This window comes from Carassius auratus, chromosome 16 (genome assembly GCF_003368295.1).
Source record: "Carassius auratus strain Wakin chromosome 16, ASM336829v1, whole genome shotgun sequence".
Taxonomy (NCBI): domain Eukaryota; kingdom Metazoa; phylum Chordata; class Actinopteri; order Cypriniformes; family Cyprinidae; genus Carassius; species Carassius auratus.
This window is the reverse complement of record NC_039258.1, coordinates 25,734,104-25,749,521: the sequence shown is the minus strand read 5'-3', so window position 1 is coordinate 25,749,521 and position 15,418 is coordinate 25,734,104. Positions and strand designations below refer to the sequence as shown.

General features: G+C 37.1%; 2 protein-coding genes across 3 annotated transcripts in view; both read right to left on the bottom strand.

The window, feature by feature from the left end:
- The window catches only part of LOC113116605 (protein FAM171A1-like), a 33,038-nt gene extending 25,482 nt beyond the window's left edge, over positions 1–7,556 (bottom strand). Inside the window, exon 1 of one of the 2 annotated variants that reach the window (XM_026284839.1) lies at positions 7,121–7,556. In XM_026284839.1, coding sequence (XP_026140624.1) covers positions 7,121–7,232 — 112 coding nt within the window. In that variant the 5' untranslated portion in view covers positions 7,233–7,556. The remainder of the gene's footprint in view (positions 1–7,120) is intronic. The other variant, XM_026284838.1, reaches the window with a different exon arrangement.
- Positions 7,557–13,518: 5,962 nt separating this feature from the next.
- Positions 13,519–15,418, bottom strand: part of itga8 (integrin, alpha 8) — a 61,976-nt gene continuing 60,076 nt past the window's right edge. Inside the window, exon 30 of the mRNA XM_026284837.1 lies at positions 13,519–14,732. Within this exon, the coding sequence (XP_026140622.1) occupies positions 14,643–14,732 (90 nt within the window). The 3' untranslated portion in view covers positions 13,519–14,642. The remainder of the gene's footprint in view (positions 14,733–15,418) is intronic.

Genomic DNA, 15,418 nt, shown 5'->3' with positions numbered 1-15,418 from the left:
CTCGTAGTATCGTGCTACAGCGCACATTCTATCAGCTGCAGTTCTGATGCCTCCGTCATATACTGTACAACACCACATGCATTCACAGCAGTGTTAACTCAGCAGTCAAGTTACTCTCTCATTATTTGCATGTGCTTTTAAATGTTTTATTCGCGAGCTGGTCTGACCTGTGTTTTTTCTGAGCGCTGCATACACCCGAAGCGTGCGCACTAAAACCTGTCAAACAGCACCTGATTATTGAACTGTTATATTTTGCGCTAATACTGTCAAAACACACAATGTTTACATGTAGACTTGGTTATGTCTAAAATGAAAGTAAACAGTTGAGAAAAAAAATGTATACGTGCCTGTATACAAGGTGCGTGCAGGTCTTAAAGGGACAGTAGGCCTATTAAACATGAAGCCTACTGTCATTACTGTCAAGGGATAGATCACCCTAAAATTTCATTTCTGTCATTATTTACTCACTGTCATGTTGTCCCAAACCTGTATAAATTTATTTCTTGTGCTGAACACAAAAGAAGATATTTTGAAGAATGTGGGTAACCAAATAGTTGATAGAAGCAAAAAATACTATGGTAGTCACTGTGGATCAGCAACTGTTTGGTTTTCCATGTTCCTCAAAATAGCATTTATTTTCAGAAGAAGAAACAAACTAATTCAGGTTTAAAACCACTTTTGAGTGAGTAAATGGTGGTATAAAAATAAAATACCATGATAGAATTGACAGAGAGCGGTGAACTATTCCTTCAACGTTAATAAAACAATAAAAAACAAAAGAGAAAAATCACTCACTGCTCTTGACTGAAGAAATATTATACAGTTGCTTTAGGAATCAGTTTATATAGTGTTCTGTTTTTTATATTTGTTCATTCAATTTCTTAAATGCTCCTGCTAAATACACTACTGTACCTGAAAATAAAGCACTGTTTGTTTTATTTGTAATATGTGTAGCTGTAATGTGTATCCTTGTCTTTCTTTTATGTTTGTTATTAAAAAATAAGAACCAAGATTCTTGACCTCTTTGGCCCATAAATATCTGCCATTCTTCTTTTTATTTTATTTTATTTTATTTTTTACCTTGAAAGGCTTTGTCTTTATAAAAGGGAAATTAGTTTGGCCTGTAATGTTCAGACAACTTGCAAAATAGTAAAATCAACATGACAAAGAATTGTGCGAAAATATTTGTAAAAATAACTGTGATATTATATTTTTCCATATCGCCCAGTCCTAAGTAATACTGACAATAATATTGAGGTTGTGTTCACACACTTTCTTTAGCATTTGAAAGAAAGTCAAATAACCAAACCCTAACCACAATCCTCAGAGTGTCTTATTTTTCTAGAAGACCATCAGCGATTTTTAGCATTATGTAATCGAAACTGTGGGCTCACTACTTGTATGATTAAATCATTTATCTAATGCAATAAAACTCATTTTCAGCCTCTTTTTACATTAACAAGAGTAACTACCAATTTAATTTTCTCTGTCACAACACAGACAGTGTGAATATCTAGAGCTTATGAACATGGCTTCTCCATTGGGACCATCCCACTAAAGAACAACTTGTTCTATATTGGCAAAGAGCAGTTCCAAAGAACGTTATGCTTCTTAATCATTATTTCCTGTCTAACAGCAAAACCTTCTAATACATTTCATTTTCAGTTTTACACATTTTAAAACATAAAACAAGCTTGTCTTTCCCTTTTGTGGAAAATGACTTCTCCAGATGTGCAGCAGACTGGCGGTCTCTCGCTCTCTCCCTCTATAAACGGATACACACAGCACAGGCCATGTGTGTGTGAATGAGACAGTTCCACGCTCATCCAGTACATCCAAGCTCTGCTTAAAGTTAAAAGACTGCTGTTGTCTGGTGGATTACCATGTTTCACATTCACGAAAACACCCTGTACATCAGTAAAAATCATCACTTTCTAAAATAAAAACACACAATGGTTCAGAAAAAGGCCTGATGTTATTAACACAACCTCTCATAAATCAAGCAATGGCACTATTTCAATACTTTTAATCTTTGTATTGATGACAGATTTGAGATGTAAAACTCCCCAAGCCTAACAAGGCACATTCAGAGTGATATCAGAGTCCACTATCTCTGTTTTTAAGAGAATGCTTGTGAGTGAAGCGACAGAGTTGCCTGACCGGCTTGGTCATGGGAGACAGTCTGGTTTTGGTAATCAGAGATGAGAAAATGCCTGAGTGTTCGCTGAAAACATGACCACATAAAAAATTAAGCACAACAGGGGTCTCCTGTGTGCTTAAAATGCTTTGAAATGCTAGCTGGCAAACAAACAGACACATCCTTCCATTTCCGCACTGTAACAAGCAATATCCAAAATCAAGAGACTATACCACAGGAACCTGATATTTAATGAGTGGGAAACACCAGACTTATTCTCTTTATCTGCCTTTATGAGTCTCTCAAGCTCTTAAAACATAACTGGTTTCCTAAGCCCCAATGTTCGAAGCTCCTGTGCATTATGTCAGGAAACTATTAAGGGGTCCATTTAGTTTCCGTGTGCGACAATAAGCAACTGCTTACAGGTAAAGGGGGGTCATCATGTCACACAGCAGCCACAACAGCATTTAAGGTTCTTCTTATTCGAAACATTCCCAAACACAAACTGAATTATCACCAAATATCTTGCTTCTCACCTTGATGTTGATCTATAGTGGGCGGTCGTCGAACCTAATAGTGTAATCTGCATTAAAAAAAAACTGTTTGTTTACTTAATTAACAGATACGGGTGTAATGCCATAATATTTTTAAAACAACCGAGTTTATACTTAATGTGAATTTAACATTGAAAGTCAATGTGAATAAAAACATTTGAAGTTAGGTTACTAAATCATAACACTTTCGGTGTACAGAAAGAGAGCAAAGAACATTTTCACTGACAGTCTAGTTCAAGCACTCTCAAAAACTCCCATTAAAATCATTGAAGTGGTTTACACTATAAAATTTATATCTTACAGATTCGTACACGCATTTACACTTTGTTTCCGATGAGATAATTCACCCGAAAGAGTTATTCAGAGAATGAGTAGAAAAAACACTTGGATGACTCATCTGAACACCTCTGATTGGTCACTGTATTCATAAGCTCAACAGCAATGTGTGTGATTGGTTATAATGCAGAGCTGTAAAAATGAAGCCAGCGATCACCGATTTAAATTTAGCTGCTTATGATATGATGCTCTGAACGTAATCACGCTGGTGTTTGTATTAAATATAGAAAATATGAATCAGCTATTTTGGTAATTTGGAAGCTGCATTCAATATCTACTTGAATCTACTTCTAGTGCATTCAAAATCTACTTGTGCCCCCTCATTTTGAACAGACATGACGCCTCTGATCGGATCTGGACCCGAGACTCGAACCAGCGACCTTCGGGGTTACAAGTCCGAGTCTGACTCTCTATCCATTAGGCCACAACTGCCCCCTCAAATGACCCTAAACTGGTTTATAAGCTAGATCATTCCCTTTCTTTCCAAATAAGAACCTGTTAAATGGCTGCAACAATTAAATAAAGATTAGCTTATAAAAGCAAAGACTTGCATAAGAAAAGCAAATAAAGATTACATGAAATATGGTTTTATTTGAAAAACCAGGCACAGATCACTCTTCAAGTCATCTGAGTTTCACAATATTGCGCAGTGAGATTTGGCAACGATATCATTTAAGCAGGTTTTTACAACCTGAGACCTGTGCTTCACCTGAAAGTATTTAACGGGATATCAGGATTACGTAAATTTCAAATCTGAATTAGTGATATGAAAACAACTTTTTGACGTCCTTCTTCACCTGCACATCGACATCTTAATGCACAGACACTTAATAATGCATTACGTTACACATTAGCGAGATCATTTAGACTAAAACAGTCCAAAATAGTCATAAACCTGAAATAATCTCATAAAACCATAACGGTCCATGGCATAAATAAACAAGTTCCATTAAGATTTCAGAAAGATCTTAGAAATTAACAAGATGATGGGTGAAATCACTACACCCATCATCAATGAAGGACTTTAACAGAAAAAAACATTATTTTGAGGTAAGAATGTATATCTAATAATGAATGTTTAATGGATGGGTTCTCCTGTTCAATTTAATATACATTATAAATGATGTACATGTAAAAAAGAATAAACATCATGACTGACCAGACAAGGAGAGTAATGTTAGCTCTTTAATACATGGACATATTATGAGAATAAAATTATGATATATATTCTATTTTTATATCATTCTTGCAAAAACAAAACAAAAAACAATAGCACTTTGTATTTAACATTATTTTTTACAGTTTATAAAAACGTTGTAGATTTCTCTACTTCTGTAAGTTGTATCTTATATATATATATATATATATTGGAAGGTTCTATCAAAATAGTAAAAAAATGAGCTTCAAAAAACGAAAAAAAAAAATTGTGAAGAAAAAAAGTGTTAAAGGGATAGTTCACCCAAAAATGAAAATGTGATGTTTATCTGCATCCAAGATGTAGGTGACTTTGTTTCTTCAGTAGAACACAAACCAAGCTTTTTAAACTAAAACTGTTGCAGTCTATCACTCTTATAACATAAGTGGATGGGAATCAATGCAAAAATACACAATAAAAAATAAATAATAATGATATAATGAATTTTATTGTATGTTTTAGCAGTGATTCCCATCCACTTACAGGTGCATCTCAAAATTAGAAAATCATGGAAAATGTCTTTATTTTTTGTAATTTAATTTAAAAAAGATAACTTTCTTATATTTTAGATTCACTGCCCACAAACTGAAATATTTCAAGAATGTTCTTGTTTTAATTTTGATGGTTATGGCTTAGGAAAAATTTAAAATTTAGTATCTCAAAAAGTTTGAATATTCCATTTTGAGCTTGATTAGTTGGATTAATATTGAGTATAAATACTGGGTACCTCTTGGGCTAGTTTAGAACATGCCACCACAATTATGGGAAAGACTAATGACTTGACAGTTGTCCAGAAGACAATCATCAACACCCTCCACAAGGAGGGTAAGCCACAGAAGGTCATTACTGAAAGGGCTGGCTGTTCGAAGAGTGCTGTATCAAAATATATTCATAGAAAGTTGACTGGAAGGAAAAAGTGTGGTAGGAAAAGGTGCACAAGCAACAGGAATGACCACAACCTTGGGAAGATTTTCATGAAAAGCAGATTCAAGAACATGGGAGAGCTTCACAAGGAGTGGACTGAAGCCGGAGTCAGTGCATCAAGAGTCACCAAACTCAGAAGTCGATTGCTACAGCCGACACATTCCTAGAACCAAACCACACCTGAACCAGAAAAAAAAGTCACCTGGGAATTTCAAGAATTTCACCTGGGGTAAGGAGAAAAAGAACTGGACTGTTGCTCAGTGGTCCACAGTCCTCTTTTCAGGTGAAAGTATAACATTTCATTTGGAAATCAAGGTCTGGAGGAAGACTGGAGGGCACAGAATCCAAGCTGCTTTAAGTCCAGTGTGAAGTCAGTGATGATTTTGGGTGCCGTGACATCTGCTGGTGTTGCTCTATTGTGTTTTATCAAGTCAAAGGTCAATGCAGCCATCTACCAGGAGATTTTGGAGCACTTTATGCTTCCATCTGCTGATTTCATTTTGCAGCAGGACTCTGACCCCAGAACACCCTTTTTAAGCGGACTCGGGTATGGTATGCGGGTGCGCACCGGAGTTCGGTACGACAGCGTTCACATCATCCAAACTCTGACATCAATCGGACCCGCACCAAAAGTGCTAGTGTGAAAGCACCCTAAGTGTGTACTCACACTAAGCACGGCTGCTTTGAATTGTGATTATCCCCCCTCTCCACTCCCCAGCTGTCCTGCACTCACACTTGCACTGGGATCGGAGCATGCTTACGACATGTATGAGATAACGGAGAAAACCTTTTGCTAATATTCTGCCGAAAAATGTATAATAATTCATTTATCATTTATGATGTGCATTGATTTTCACTTGTATGTATCAGAAAATGATTATGGAGAGAGCTGAGGCTAATGAAATAATTTGCAGCTTTACCTGCAAACTACATTTCCTGTTCATTAATAAGGTAAGAACCAGAGCCATTATAAACTTAAATATACTTGGTTGAATTAAATGTATTGAAAAGTGTAGTGTAGTTGTAGTAATAGAATATGTTTGCAGTCGTAATCATGACAGTAGCTTAAACAAAATACTATCTATTTCGTGCTCCCATGTGATTAGCGCTCACACTGCATGCGTACCACGCCCAAGCCCAACCAAACTGTGCCCTGGACCACCTCTTCCAACCGGGCCAGGGCCGGCTAAAGAACAGCACGGATCGCTTACACTAGTCAAATGAACAGCGCTTTGGGGGTCTCAGCTAGGGTTCAAAACGCCTAGTGTGAGTACACTCATAGAATAGGATGAATTTCTTTTAGCCTAATTTTTACAGTGTTTTTGTAATGTATTAATTACCATGGGCTGTAATAAAAAAGTAGTCTCATACTAATACTAAGAGTAAATATGGTCCGAATAGCCTATATTACATCTCCCCTTTGAAGCTCTTGTGTTTTTCTCCTGGAGATGAGGTTGGTTCCCACTTTTTTTTTTTTTTTTTTGCAATTTCCCGATTTTTGTTAAAATAGCTTATGTTTTTGCTTTTGAGATAAAAAAGTGGTTTCAGTTTGTAGGGTCATATAATAAATAATAGTAATGATAATAGATAAAAAAAAACTGGGCTTGTGGTTGCTTAAATGTATCGCGAGAGTTTGGAACAGTGGTTGTAAGGACAGGCATCAAAAAAATGAAATCCCATTTCAAACAGATGTCTTGAGAGTTACAAAACACCAGATCAATCGAACTGCGAACATTTAACGAAGTCTGCGTTTTTGATTACGTCAGTATTACATTAAAAACTATTTAATTAATAATACATATCTTCTCGTTATGGCCGTTACACACTTTGTGTTATTATATGCTAAGGTTGCTAACAATTAGCACAGGGAATGCCATCCAGAAAGTCAAAGCAAAGCTTCCAAATCTCTATCAAGATTTTTATGAACCTACACAGGAGTGGTGTATTAGTGGATGCTAACGGCGTGTCTCGTACCTTTGGCATCGCTGTTCTCCTGCAGCGTTTTAGCGGCCACCGTCCATAAATCGCATCCCAGCAGGCAGAGCACAATCACGGCAGACCTGCTGCTGCTGTCCGCGCCTCGCATTATTGCTGCTCACGGTTAGAAGGATTTTGCTCCACAACGCGGCTTTTCTAGAGTCTAGACTAGAGACTATCTAGAGACTCGTAGCATGTTGAGGTTATCTGCCATAATTTGGTGTTTTAGCAAATCTGTGCATGTCATTGAACACCTATGGGCAACTAGAAAAACCGTCCGCTCAACATCTCCGTGTTACCGCTGGTTTCCCCCAATTCGACTCAAAAAAAAAAAAACGACGACAAAAAGCGTGTCAACTCCACCAGTTTAACCATTTCAATGCCAGTAACAGATACCACTGGTCTGTCCTACAGAAAGAATGATTAGACCGCCATCTCCTGTCCATTCTTGGCTGCATCCAAAAACTTTCAAATGCTGCCTTCGGAGGACGCGCTCCAAGGCAGGAAGCCATCAAGGCTCGTTTGAATCCAAATTCTGTTTTACTTTGTCTCCGGAGGTACCTTCTTCTGATCGAATTTTGAAGGCAGCATATGTATCCTTCGCTGCCTTTGATATCCCACAATCCTGTGCGTTCCATTCCGTGATGGTTGAGCTAAAAAAAATGATGTTCTGAAAGTTTCTGAAGTTCACTTTGTGTAAATGTATATTTCTGACTAACTTTTTGCACATTTGATGTTAATTGTAGCGAGAAATCAAAAAGGTTTTAAAATCTACTACTCATTCCTAAACTGTTAATTACTTCCAAAGACTGAGAGTCACTTTTTTCTGTATTTCTTCAGGCTGTGTAATGAAGTCAAAAGATGTAAAATGCACTAAATTTGTATGTCAGGAGACGTGGACAGTGAAGCGCACAAAAATAAAACGAATACTTGTTGCTGCAATATCTTTTTTTCTTTCAATTTAGTTTTTTATTTACTACATTTTATTACAAAACCCCCATGAACACTACATAATATCAATTATATTACAGAGTACCTATACTTTCCCATCCCTACATTTATCAAACAGAAAATATAATATATATAAAGATAATAAAATAACATTAATCAATGTGTATGTGTGTGTGTGTGTGTGTGTGTGTGTGTGAAAAGGGAAGCGGCTAGGGCAAGGGGCAGGGAAGTGCAGGGACAGGGAAGCGGCCAGCGAAGTGGACAGGGACAGGGAAGTGGCCGGGGCCAGGGAACCAGACAGGGCAAGGGGCAGGGAAGTAGTTATGGTCAAGGAAGTAGTTATGGCCAGGGGAGTGTTCAGTGGAATGGTCTGCGACATGGTCATTGAAATGTTCATGGGAATTCATGGGAATCATGGGAACTCTTACTGAAGATCTTTTTAATTCAGTGCTCTATTCATATGGCATGTTTTACCTGTTTGCTCAAATGGTTTAGAAATATTTTCTGTCTCACCCCACCTCCTCAAATAAAAAGAATTGCTTGATTTGAAGAGTTGGTGTTTTTTTGTTTTTGTTTTTTGGCATCATTTGGCTGTTTTTTCACATAACTGCTCTCTGGAATCAGTTCTTTAAGTTCCTCTCCCTGAGACCTGGGGCCCGTTTCAATAAGGAAGTTCAACCAACGTTGAGTTTACCCCTGAACTGAGTTGACTTACCCTGAGATGGGGAGTTTTTGGTTTCAGAATGGCAAAATTTATATATAATTTTATGTATTTGTAGAAAATAAAGATGTGTTTATTTTGATTCAGGTTTATTTAGCAGCTGTGGTGTTGGTTACGGCATCTCATACTACCCCTCCATCTGGCATCCTTCAATTCAGTAATCTGATTCATTTTCAGAAGTTGCGATGGCGGGAATATGTGTTGTTTCAATGTCTCCAACCACACTGGAAATCCTGAAGGAAATAATTTTTTTCTTATTTGCTAATTATCTGCCAGTGGGGTAAGAAATGTAAAATATGCTTGCTTCAGTTTGCATGAATTTTTCGTGCTCTATGGCGGACAATTTTTCATTTTACGTAAAACATGTACTTCCTTTCCCCAGGAAACAAGGCAAAATACCTTTATATAATATTTCATCAATAGAAATTACATCTTCATGTATAATGTATTTAAATTTGTAATTGAAATAAGACACAAATATTCAGTAAGAATTTTTTTTTTGCAGAGTGAATGAATGAATGGGGTATTTACACATAATTTACGCTTTAAAAAGGAGGAGGAGACCATAAGAAACTCTGGGATTACCGAAGAAAACCTGCTCCTGACCAAAAGCAAATATGGTAATTTCCGTCATTACCAATAGATTTCAATGGAACTAACTACCATAGTTAGCTAACAATGCTTTTGGGAAATGCACCCCAAGTTAGGTTCACAGAGTAAATTACCACCGTAACTGACTCTTAAGTTACCACACTTTCAGAAACGAGCTTGACCGACTCTTCTTTCTTGGTTTTGACAAACCTCTCATTTTGAAATGGAAAACCCAGAGTTTCCATCATTTCAGGTTTAACATACTCAGAGTTTTCACTTAACCTCCTTTCTGAAATGGGCCCCTGGACATTTAGCAAAGTATTGCATTTCAGCCTCAGCCTGACAGGCCCCTACTTCTTAACAGGTTCAGGACCATTTTCACGTCATAGCTCAGATGCAGGCTGGAAATTGGGCTTGTTTTAGGTTTCCTCATTTTTACTGTATATTTTAGATATCCATCAATTATTATGGTGATGAAAAGGAATTGCTGCGCTGGACTATAACAACTAAATAACACGAGAACTATAACGCAACTGTCGAGAGTGGCTCAACTGCCAGGGAAGCAGTTATGGCCAGGCAAGCGGCCATGTCCAGGGAAGCGGACAGGGCCAGGGAAGTGGCCTGGGAAGTGTTTATGGCCACAGAAGTGGACAATGTAGTGCCCAGGGCTAGGGTAGCAGCCAGGGAAGTGGACAGGGTAGCGCCCAGGGCGAGGGAAGCGGACAGGGCCAGGGAAGTGAAAGCAGTTATGGCCAGGAAAGAGGCAAGGGCCAGGGTACCGGCTATGGCCAGGGTAGCGGACAGGGCCAGGGCCAGGGCCAGGGCCAGGGCCAGGGCCAGGGCCAGGGTAGCGGATAGGGTCAGGGACGCAGTTATGGTCAGGGAAGTGGTTATGGCCAGGGAAGCAGCCAGGGAAGCAGTTATGGCCAGGGAAAGCGGACATGGCCAGGGAAACGGAAGCAGTAATGACTAGGGAAGAGGACAGGCAAGCTGCCAGGGAAGTGGACAGTGCAAGGGAAGCGGCCATTATACTGTTTAAGTATAATGTTTTTATACTTTTCAACACGTAATGCCTGCCTTCATAGATTTGATTGGCCATCTGTCATTTCGACATTGACCAACACTGTTAGACCGCTGGTCACCTCCAACGAGAAAGTCCATTATCTGTGTGACAACAGTGTTCAGTTAGTGTTATTAGGCAGTTATTTCACAACTTTTTTTCATGATTATAAGCCTATAAATACTGAGGTGTTTTTTCCACCACCAGGAACCAAAGCGAGGAACCAAATCTCCATCGATGACAGAATGGAATAATGCATCAACAAGTGTTGACATTTCCCAACATCACAGCAGCACTGACTATTGTATAAACTTGTTAGATTATCTAAACCAACAACATTTAGTTTAGACCCTATTCCATCTAAGCCCCTAAAAGAGGTGCTTCCAGAAGTCATAGATCCTCTTCTGATTATTATTAATTCCTCATTGTCATTAGGATGTGTCCCCAAAAACTTATTAAGCCTCTCATCAAAAAACCACAACTTGACCCCAAAGAAGTAGTTAATTATAGATTGATCTCGAATCTCCCTTTTCTGTCCAAGATACTAGAAAATGCATTCTCAAAACTCAGGCAATTTAATAATACCTAGAATATCAAAGTCACTGTGGGTAGCAGATCCTTTTCATTGCCTAAACTCTGGAATAACCGACCTAACATTGTTCTGGAGGCAGACACATTCTTGCAGTTTAAATCTAGATTAAAGACCCATATGTCTAACCTAACCTACATGCTATAGGCTACTGAATAAATGTGTGAATATCCAGTAAACACAGTCAGTTATGTTTTCAGAATATGACAAAACATCTGATAAGTGGTAATAGATCTGTACATTAGTGTGAATGCAGTCTATTAAAGTGCTTTTTGCTTATCACTTGTACTTGCCCCCCCACCCCCAGTTTGCTTGTATGTTTTGTAGCTATATTTACTTTTAATTCTAAACAATAATTAATTAATTTTATATTAATTAACATAATTATTTTAAAAAGTATCTTGCTATACAATTTCATAAAAATGCGCAAAATCTATTTGATATAATCGTGATGCATTGTGATATAAAATTTAATTGAATCATTGAATGTAATCGAATTGAATCGTGAAAACCAGTGCCGATTCACACCCCTTCAGTCAACAGCTGAAATAATAAAAGTTTTACTTGTGTTCAAATATATATGGACTTAATGTTGTGTGTGTGTGTGTGTGTGTGTGTGTGTATGTGTATATATATATATATATATATATATATATATATATATATATATATATATATATATATATATATATATATATATATATATATATATAAACTGAGTACTTGCTCTTTCTCCAGTTGTTATATACTGTATTTCCACATTTCCTCCAAATGCATCTGAAACTTCTACCTAACTTTGTTCAATTCAAAGGTTAAGGAATGCAACAATTAAAATACATAAAGAAAAGTTTTTCCAATTCCATTTTAATTGCAGATGTGTGCAAACTAAATATAGACAGGGGTGCACATCTTAATTCATCAGTCATGAACTGAAACATTGATCATGTCCTTCCAGAGGAGAAAATATGACAAGATGTGGTTTTGTTATGACTAAAATTATTTAAACCAGTTCTTCTATTTTCAGTCAATATGTAATGAAAGACATTGGTGGACAATGACTGAAGTAAAAATCCATTTTAAACCAGAAAAAAAAACATTAACATGCTCTGAATGCAACATGTTAGAGCAGCAGTCTTAAAAACAAATTCCCAAAAGATTAAATAAATGTGCCCACGTCATCTAACAATATTTTTCATTGCTTTTAGAGCACCGAAAGACAAAATATTGTTGTTCCCCATTAGTTTGTAAAAGAAATATTCATGTCATTACATTAGACTGACAAATAAGTATTTTAACTTTATATACAAAACAACCTGAACCTCAGGTTTTAAACATTTTGGAGCCAGTGTACACACAAATTATCAACTCAAAAATGTCCCATTATTGCACATATAATTTATATCCGTTCAAAACCCCCACCCCCATCTTTGTACTTAGTGAGCAATTATTTTACAAGTTTCAATATGTAATCAGTACAATCATTAACAAGACATGTGGAATGAGACAATGCTGTGAAACTACATTGTGGGCTGATGATGCAACAGACCAGCTTTGCAAGATTCTAGTCAGATCTCAGAATTAACCACTACACAATCATTATCAATAATTTTTTGTCTATACATAAAGTACAGTACACACTGCAGGTGACATCAATTATTGTGACAATCTGTTTTTATACATCCTGTAAAAATTGGCCATATATACACTGCAAAGTTTTGGTAGTGACAACCATATACAAGTGTGGGTGTGAATCGCCTAAATAATTGTTCTGTGTGTGTTTATATAAAACAGGAGTCACTCCCGAGCCACAGTAATAATCTCTCTGCTGTTAACGTGAAATATGGAACAGTTTATCCTGTTTGGTATTTGATATTTAAAAATGAAACTAAAGAAATACCAGAAATGCCTTAAAAGCAGAGTGAATCCATATTTAGCTGCAATGTGTATGTGGCCAATGTGAAGCGTAGTGTGGAATGATCCAGATCCTGTGCTGAGCTGGTGATTGAGATGATCGGATGTTCTGCTAATAATGTTAAACAATATACAGTGGGGAAAATATTTATTATATGCCCTGCTGTAAGTTTGCCCACTTACAGAGAAATTAAGGGTATGCCATTTTTATGATAGGTTTATTTTAATGTACAGCAACCAAAAAATTCTGAAGGAAAAAATATATATATATAAAGGTTAGAAATTGATTTGCATTGACTGAGTGATCCCCAAGCAAAACATGACTTAGTACTTGGTGCAGAAACCCTTGGCAAGCACAGAGGTAAAATGCTTTTTTGTAATTGGACACCAGGTTTGCACACATCTCAGGAGGGATTTTGATCCACTCCTCTTTACAGATCCTCTCTAAATAGTTCACCCAAAAATGAAAATTCTGCCATCATTTACTCACCCTCATGTTGCTCCAAACCTGTCTAAGTTGCTTTATTATGTTGAACATAAAATAAAATATTTTGAAGATTGCTGGTAATCAAACAGTTGGTGGTTCCCATTGACTTTCATAGTATTTTTTTTCCTACCAGCAATCTTTAAAATATCTTCTTTTATGTTGAGTAAATGTTGACCTAATTTTCATTTTTGGGTGAACTAACCCTTCAAGGTTTCTTGGCCGTCGTTCGGTAAATCGAGGTGTCAGCTCCCCCTGCAGGTTTTCTGTATGATTGAGGCCTGAGACTGGTATGCTTCTTCTTGAGTCACTCCTTTGTTGCCTTGCTGGTATGTTTCAGGTCATTGTCATACTGGAAGACCCATCAAGACCCATCTTCAGTGTTCTGGCTGAGGGAAGGAGGTTCTCGTGCAAGATTTTACAGTAAATGGCCATTTGCCCCTCAATATAGTTAAGTCGTCCTGCCCCAAAGCATAATGTTTCCACCTCTGTGCTTGACTGTAGGGATGGTGTTCTTGGGGTCAGTCAACATTTCTCTCCCTCCAAACACAGCGAGTCAAGTGAATGCCAAAGAGCTCAATTTTGGTCTCATCTGACCACAGCACTTCCTTCAAAGCCTTCTCTGAATCATTAAGACGTTTTTGGCAAACTTTAAACAGTCCTCTACATGTGCCTGTACATTAACCTTTAATGGGTTTTTTCTGGATTTTTTGGTTGATATTCTGTCCCTATAAGTAAAAATAAACCTATCATAAAAATTACAGACCCTTCATTTCTTTGTAAGTTGACAAACTTACAAAATCAGCAGTGAATCAAATGAATATTTCCCCACTGTAGTGTCAGAAATCATCACTTTGCTTCAATATATGTTTATGGAGTTGATCAGACAGCAAGATCTTTATCTTTGGGACTGTATTGATATTCTGGCACGTGGCTCTTTGGATCCTGTGGATATTGCAGCTCTATCAGAGCGCAAAGTTCAGAGATTTTGCTCTTCCTTCATTTTAAATAAAGCTTTAGAAATGTTTTTGAGTGGTACTGTGGCCCAGGACACAGATCGCAGTCCAGTGTGAGAGCTGTAGTTTATTTACAGGCTTGGATCTGTAGACTTCTACAAAGATACCGGCACCTTCGGCCACAGCTCCTTCACTCTCTTCATGGTGATTCATCATCCCATGACCTCTGTATTCATACTTGTCATCTGTTCTGCTCTCACGCGTCTGTGGATTTTTCTGAGGTCAGCTGCTCACGGTCCGACACGTCATCATCTTTGGGTGGCCGCGCTCGATCAAAGAAGCCACACTGAAGAAGAAGAGCACGTGGGACGAGACGGGTGAGAAAAAGAAAAAAAGAAAAACACAAAGAACAGATGATGAGAATATGATCCCTGGGATAATAGACATTATTCATTTCTTCCAATGTTTTGTCTTCTAAAACACTTGCACAGATGTGCTTTCAGAGGCTGAAAACAATGGCCCAATTCAGAGGACTGCAATCAGGTCTATTTATGGATATGTGGATAATACAGATAACATTTCGTTTAAAATTAGAAATATATTGTGATAAGCAGAAGGCCAGTAATCATAATAATATCTTCCTTTGGTTTCTATATGAGCATCTGACGCATTCATTTTTTTATGCTTTAATAATATGTATATTTATTATATCATAATACTATCATTAATCATAACACCATAACTCATAACACAAAATCAAATTTAAATCTGGAAAAGAATGGAAAATAAATTAAAAAAAATTACATACTATATAAACAATTATTTACTTTTCACTGATAATATAACCGTATTGCATTAACAAATGTGCTGAGATATATTAAAATAAACCTCAGATATATAAATAAAACAAAAAACAAACAAACATTTAAACACATTTTACACTTTTACATTAAAAAAGTTCCTTAACACTTTGTCAACAACCCATTTCGCCACAAGAGGGGGCCATTATATTGTATTCTCAGTGGGATGCAT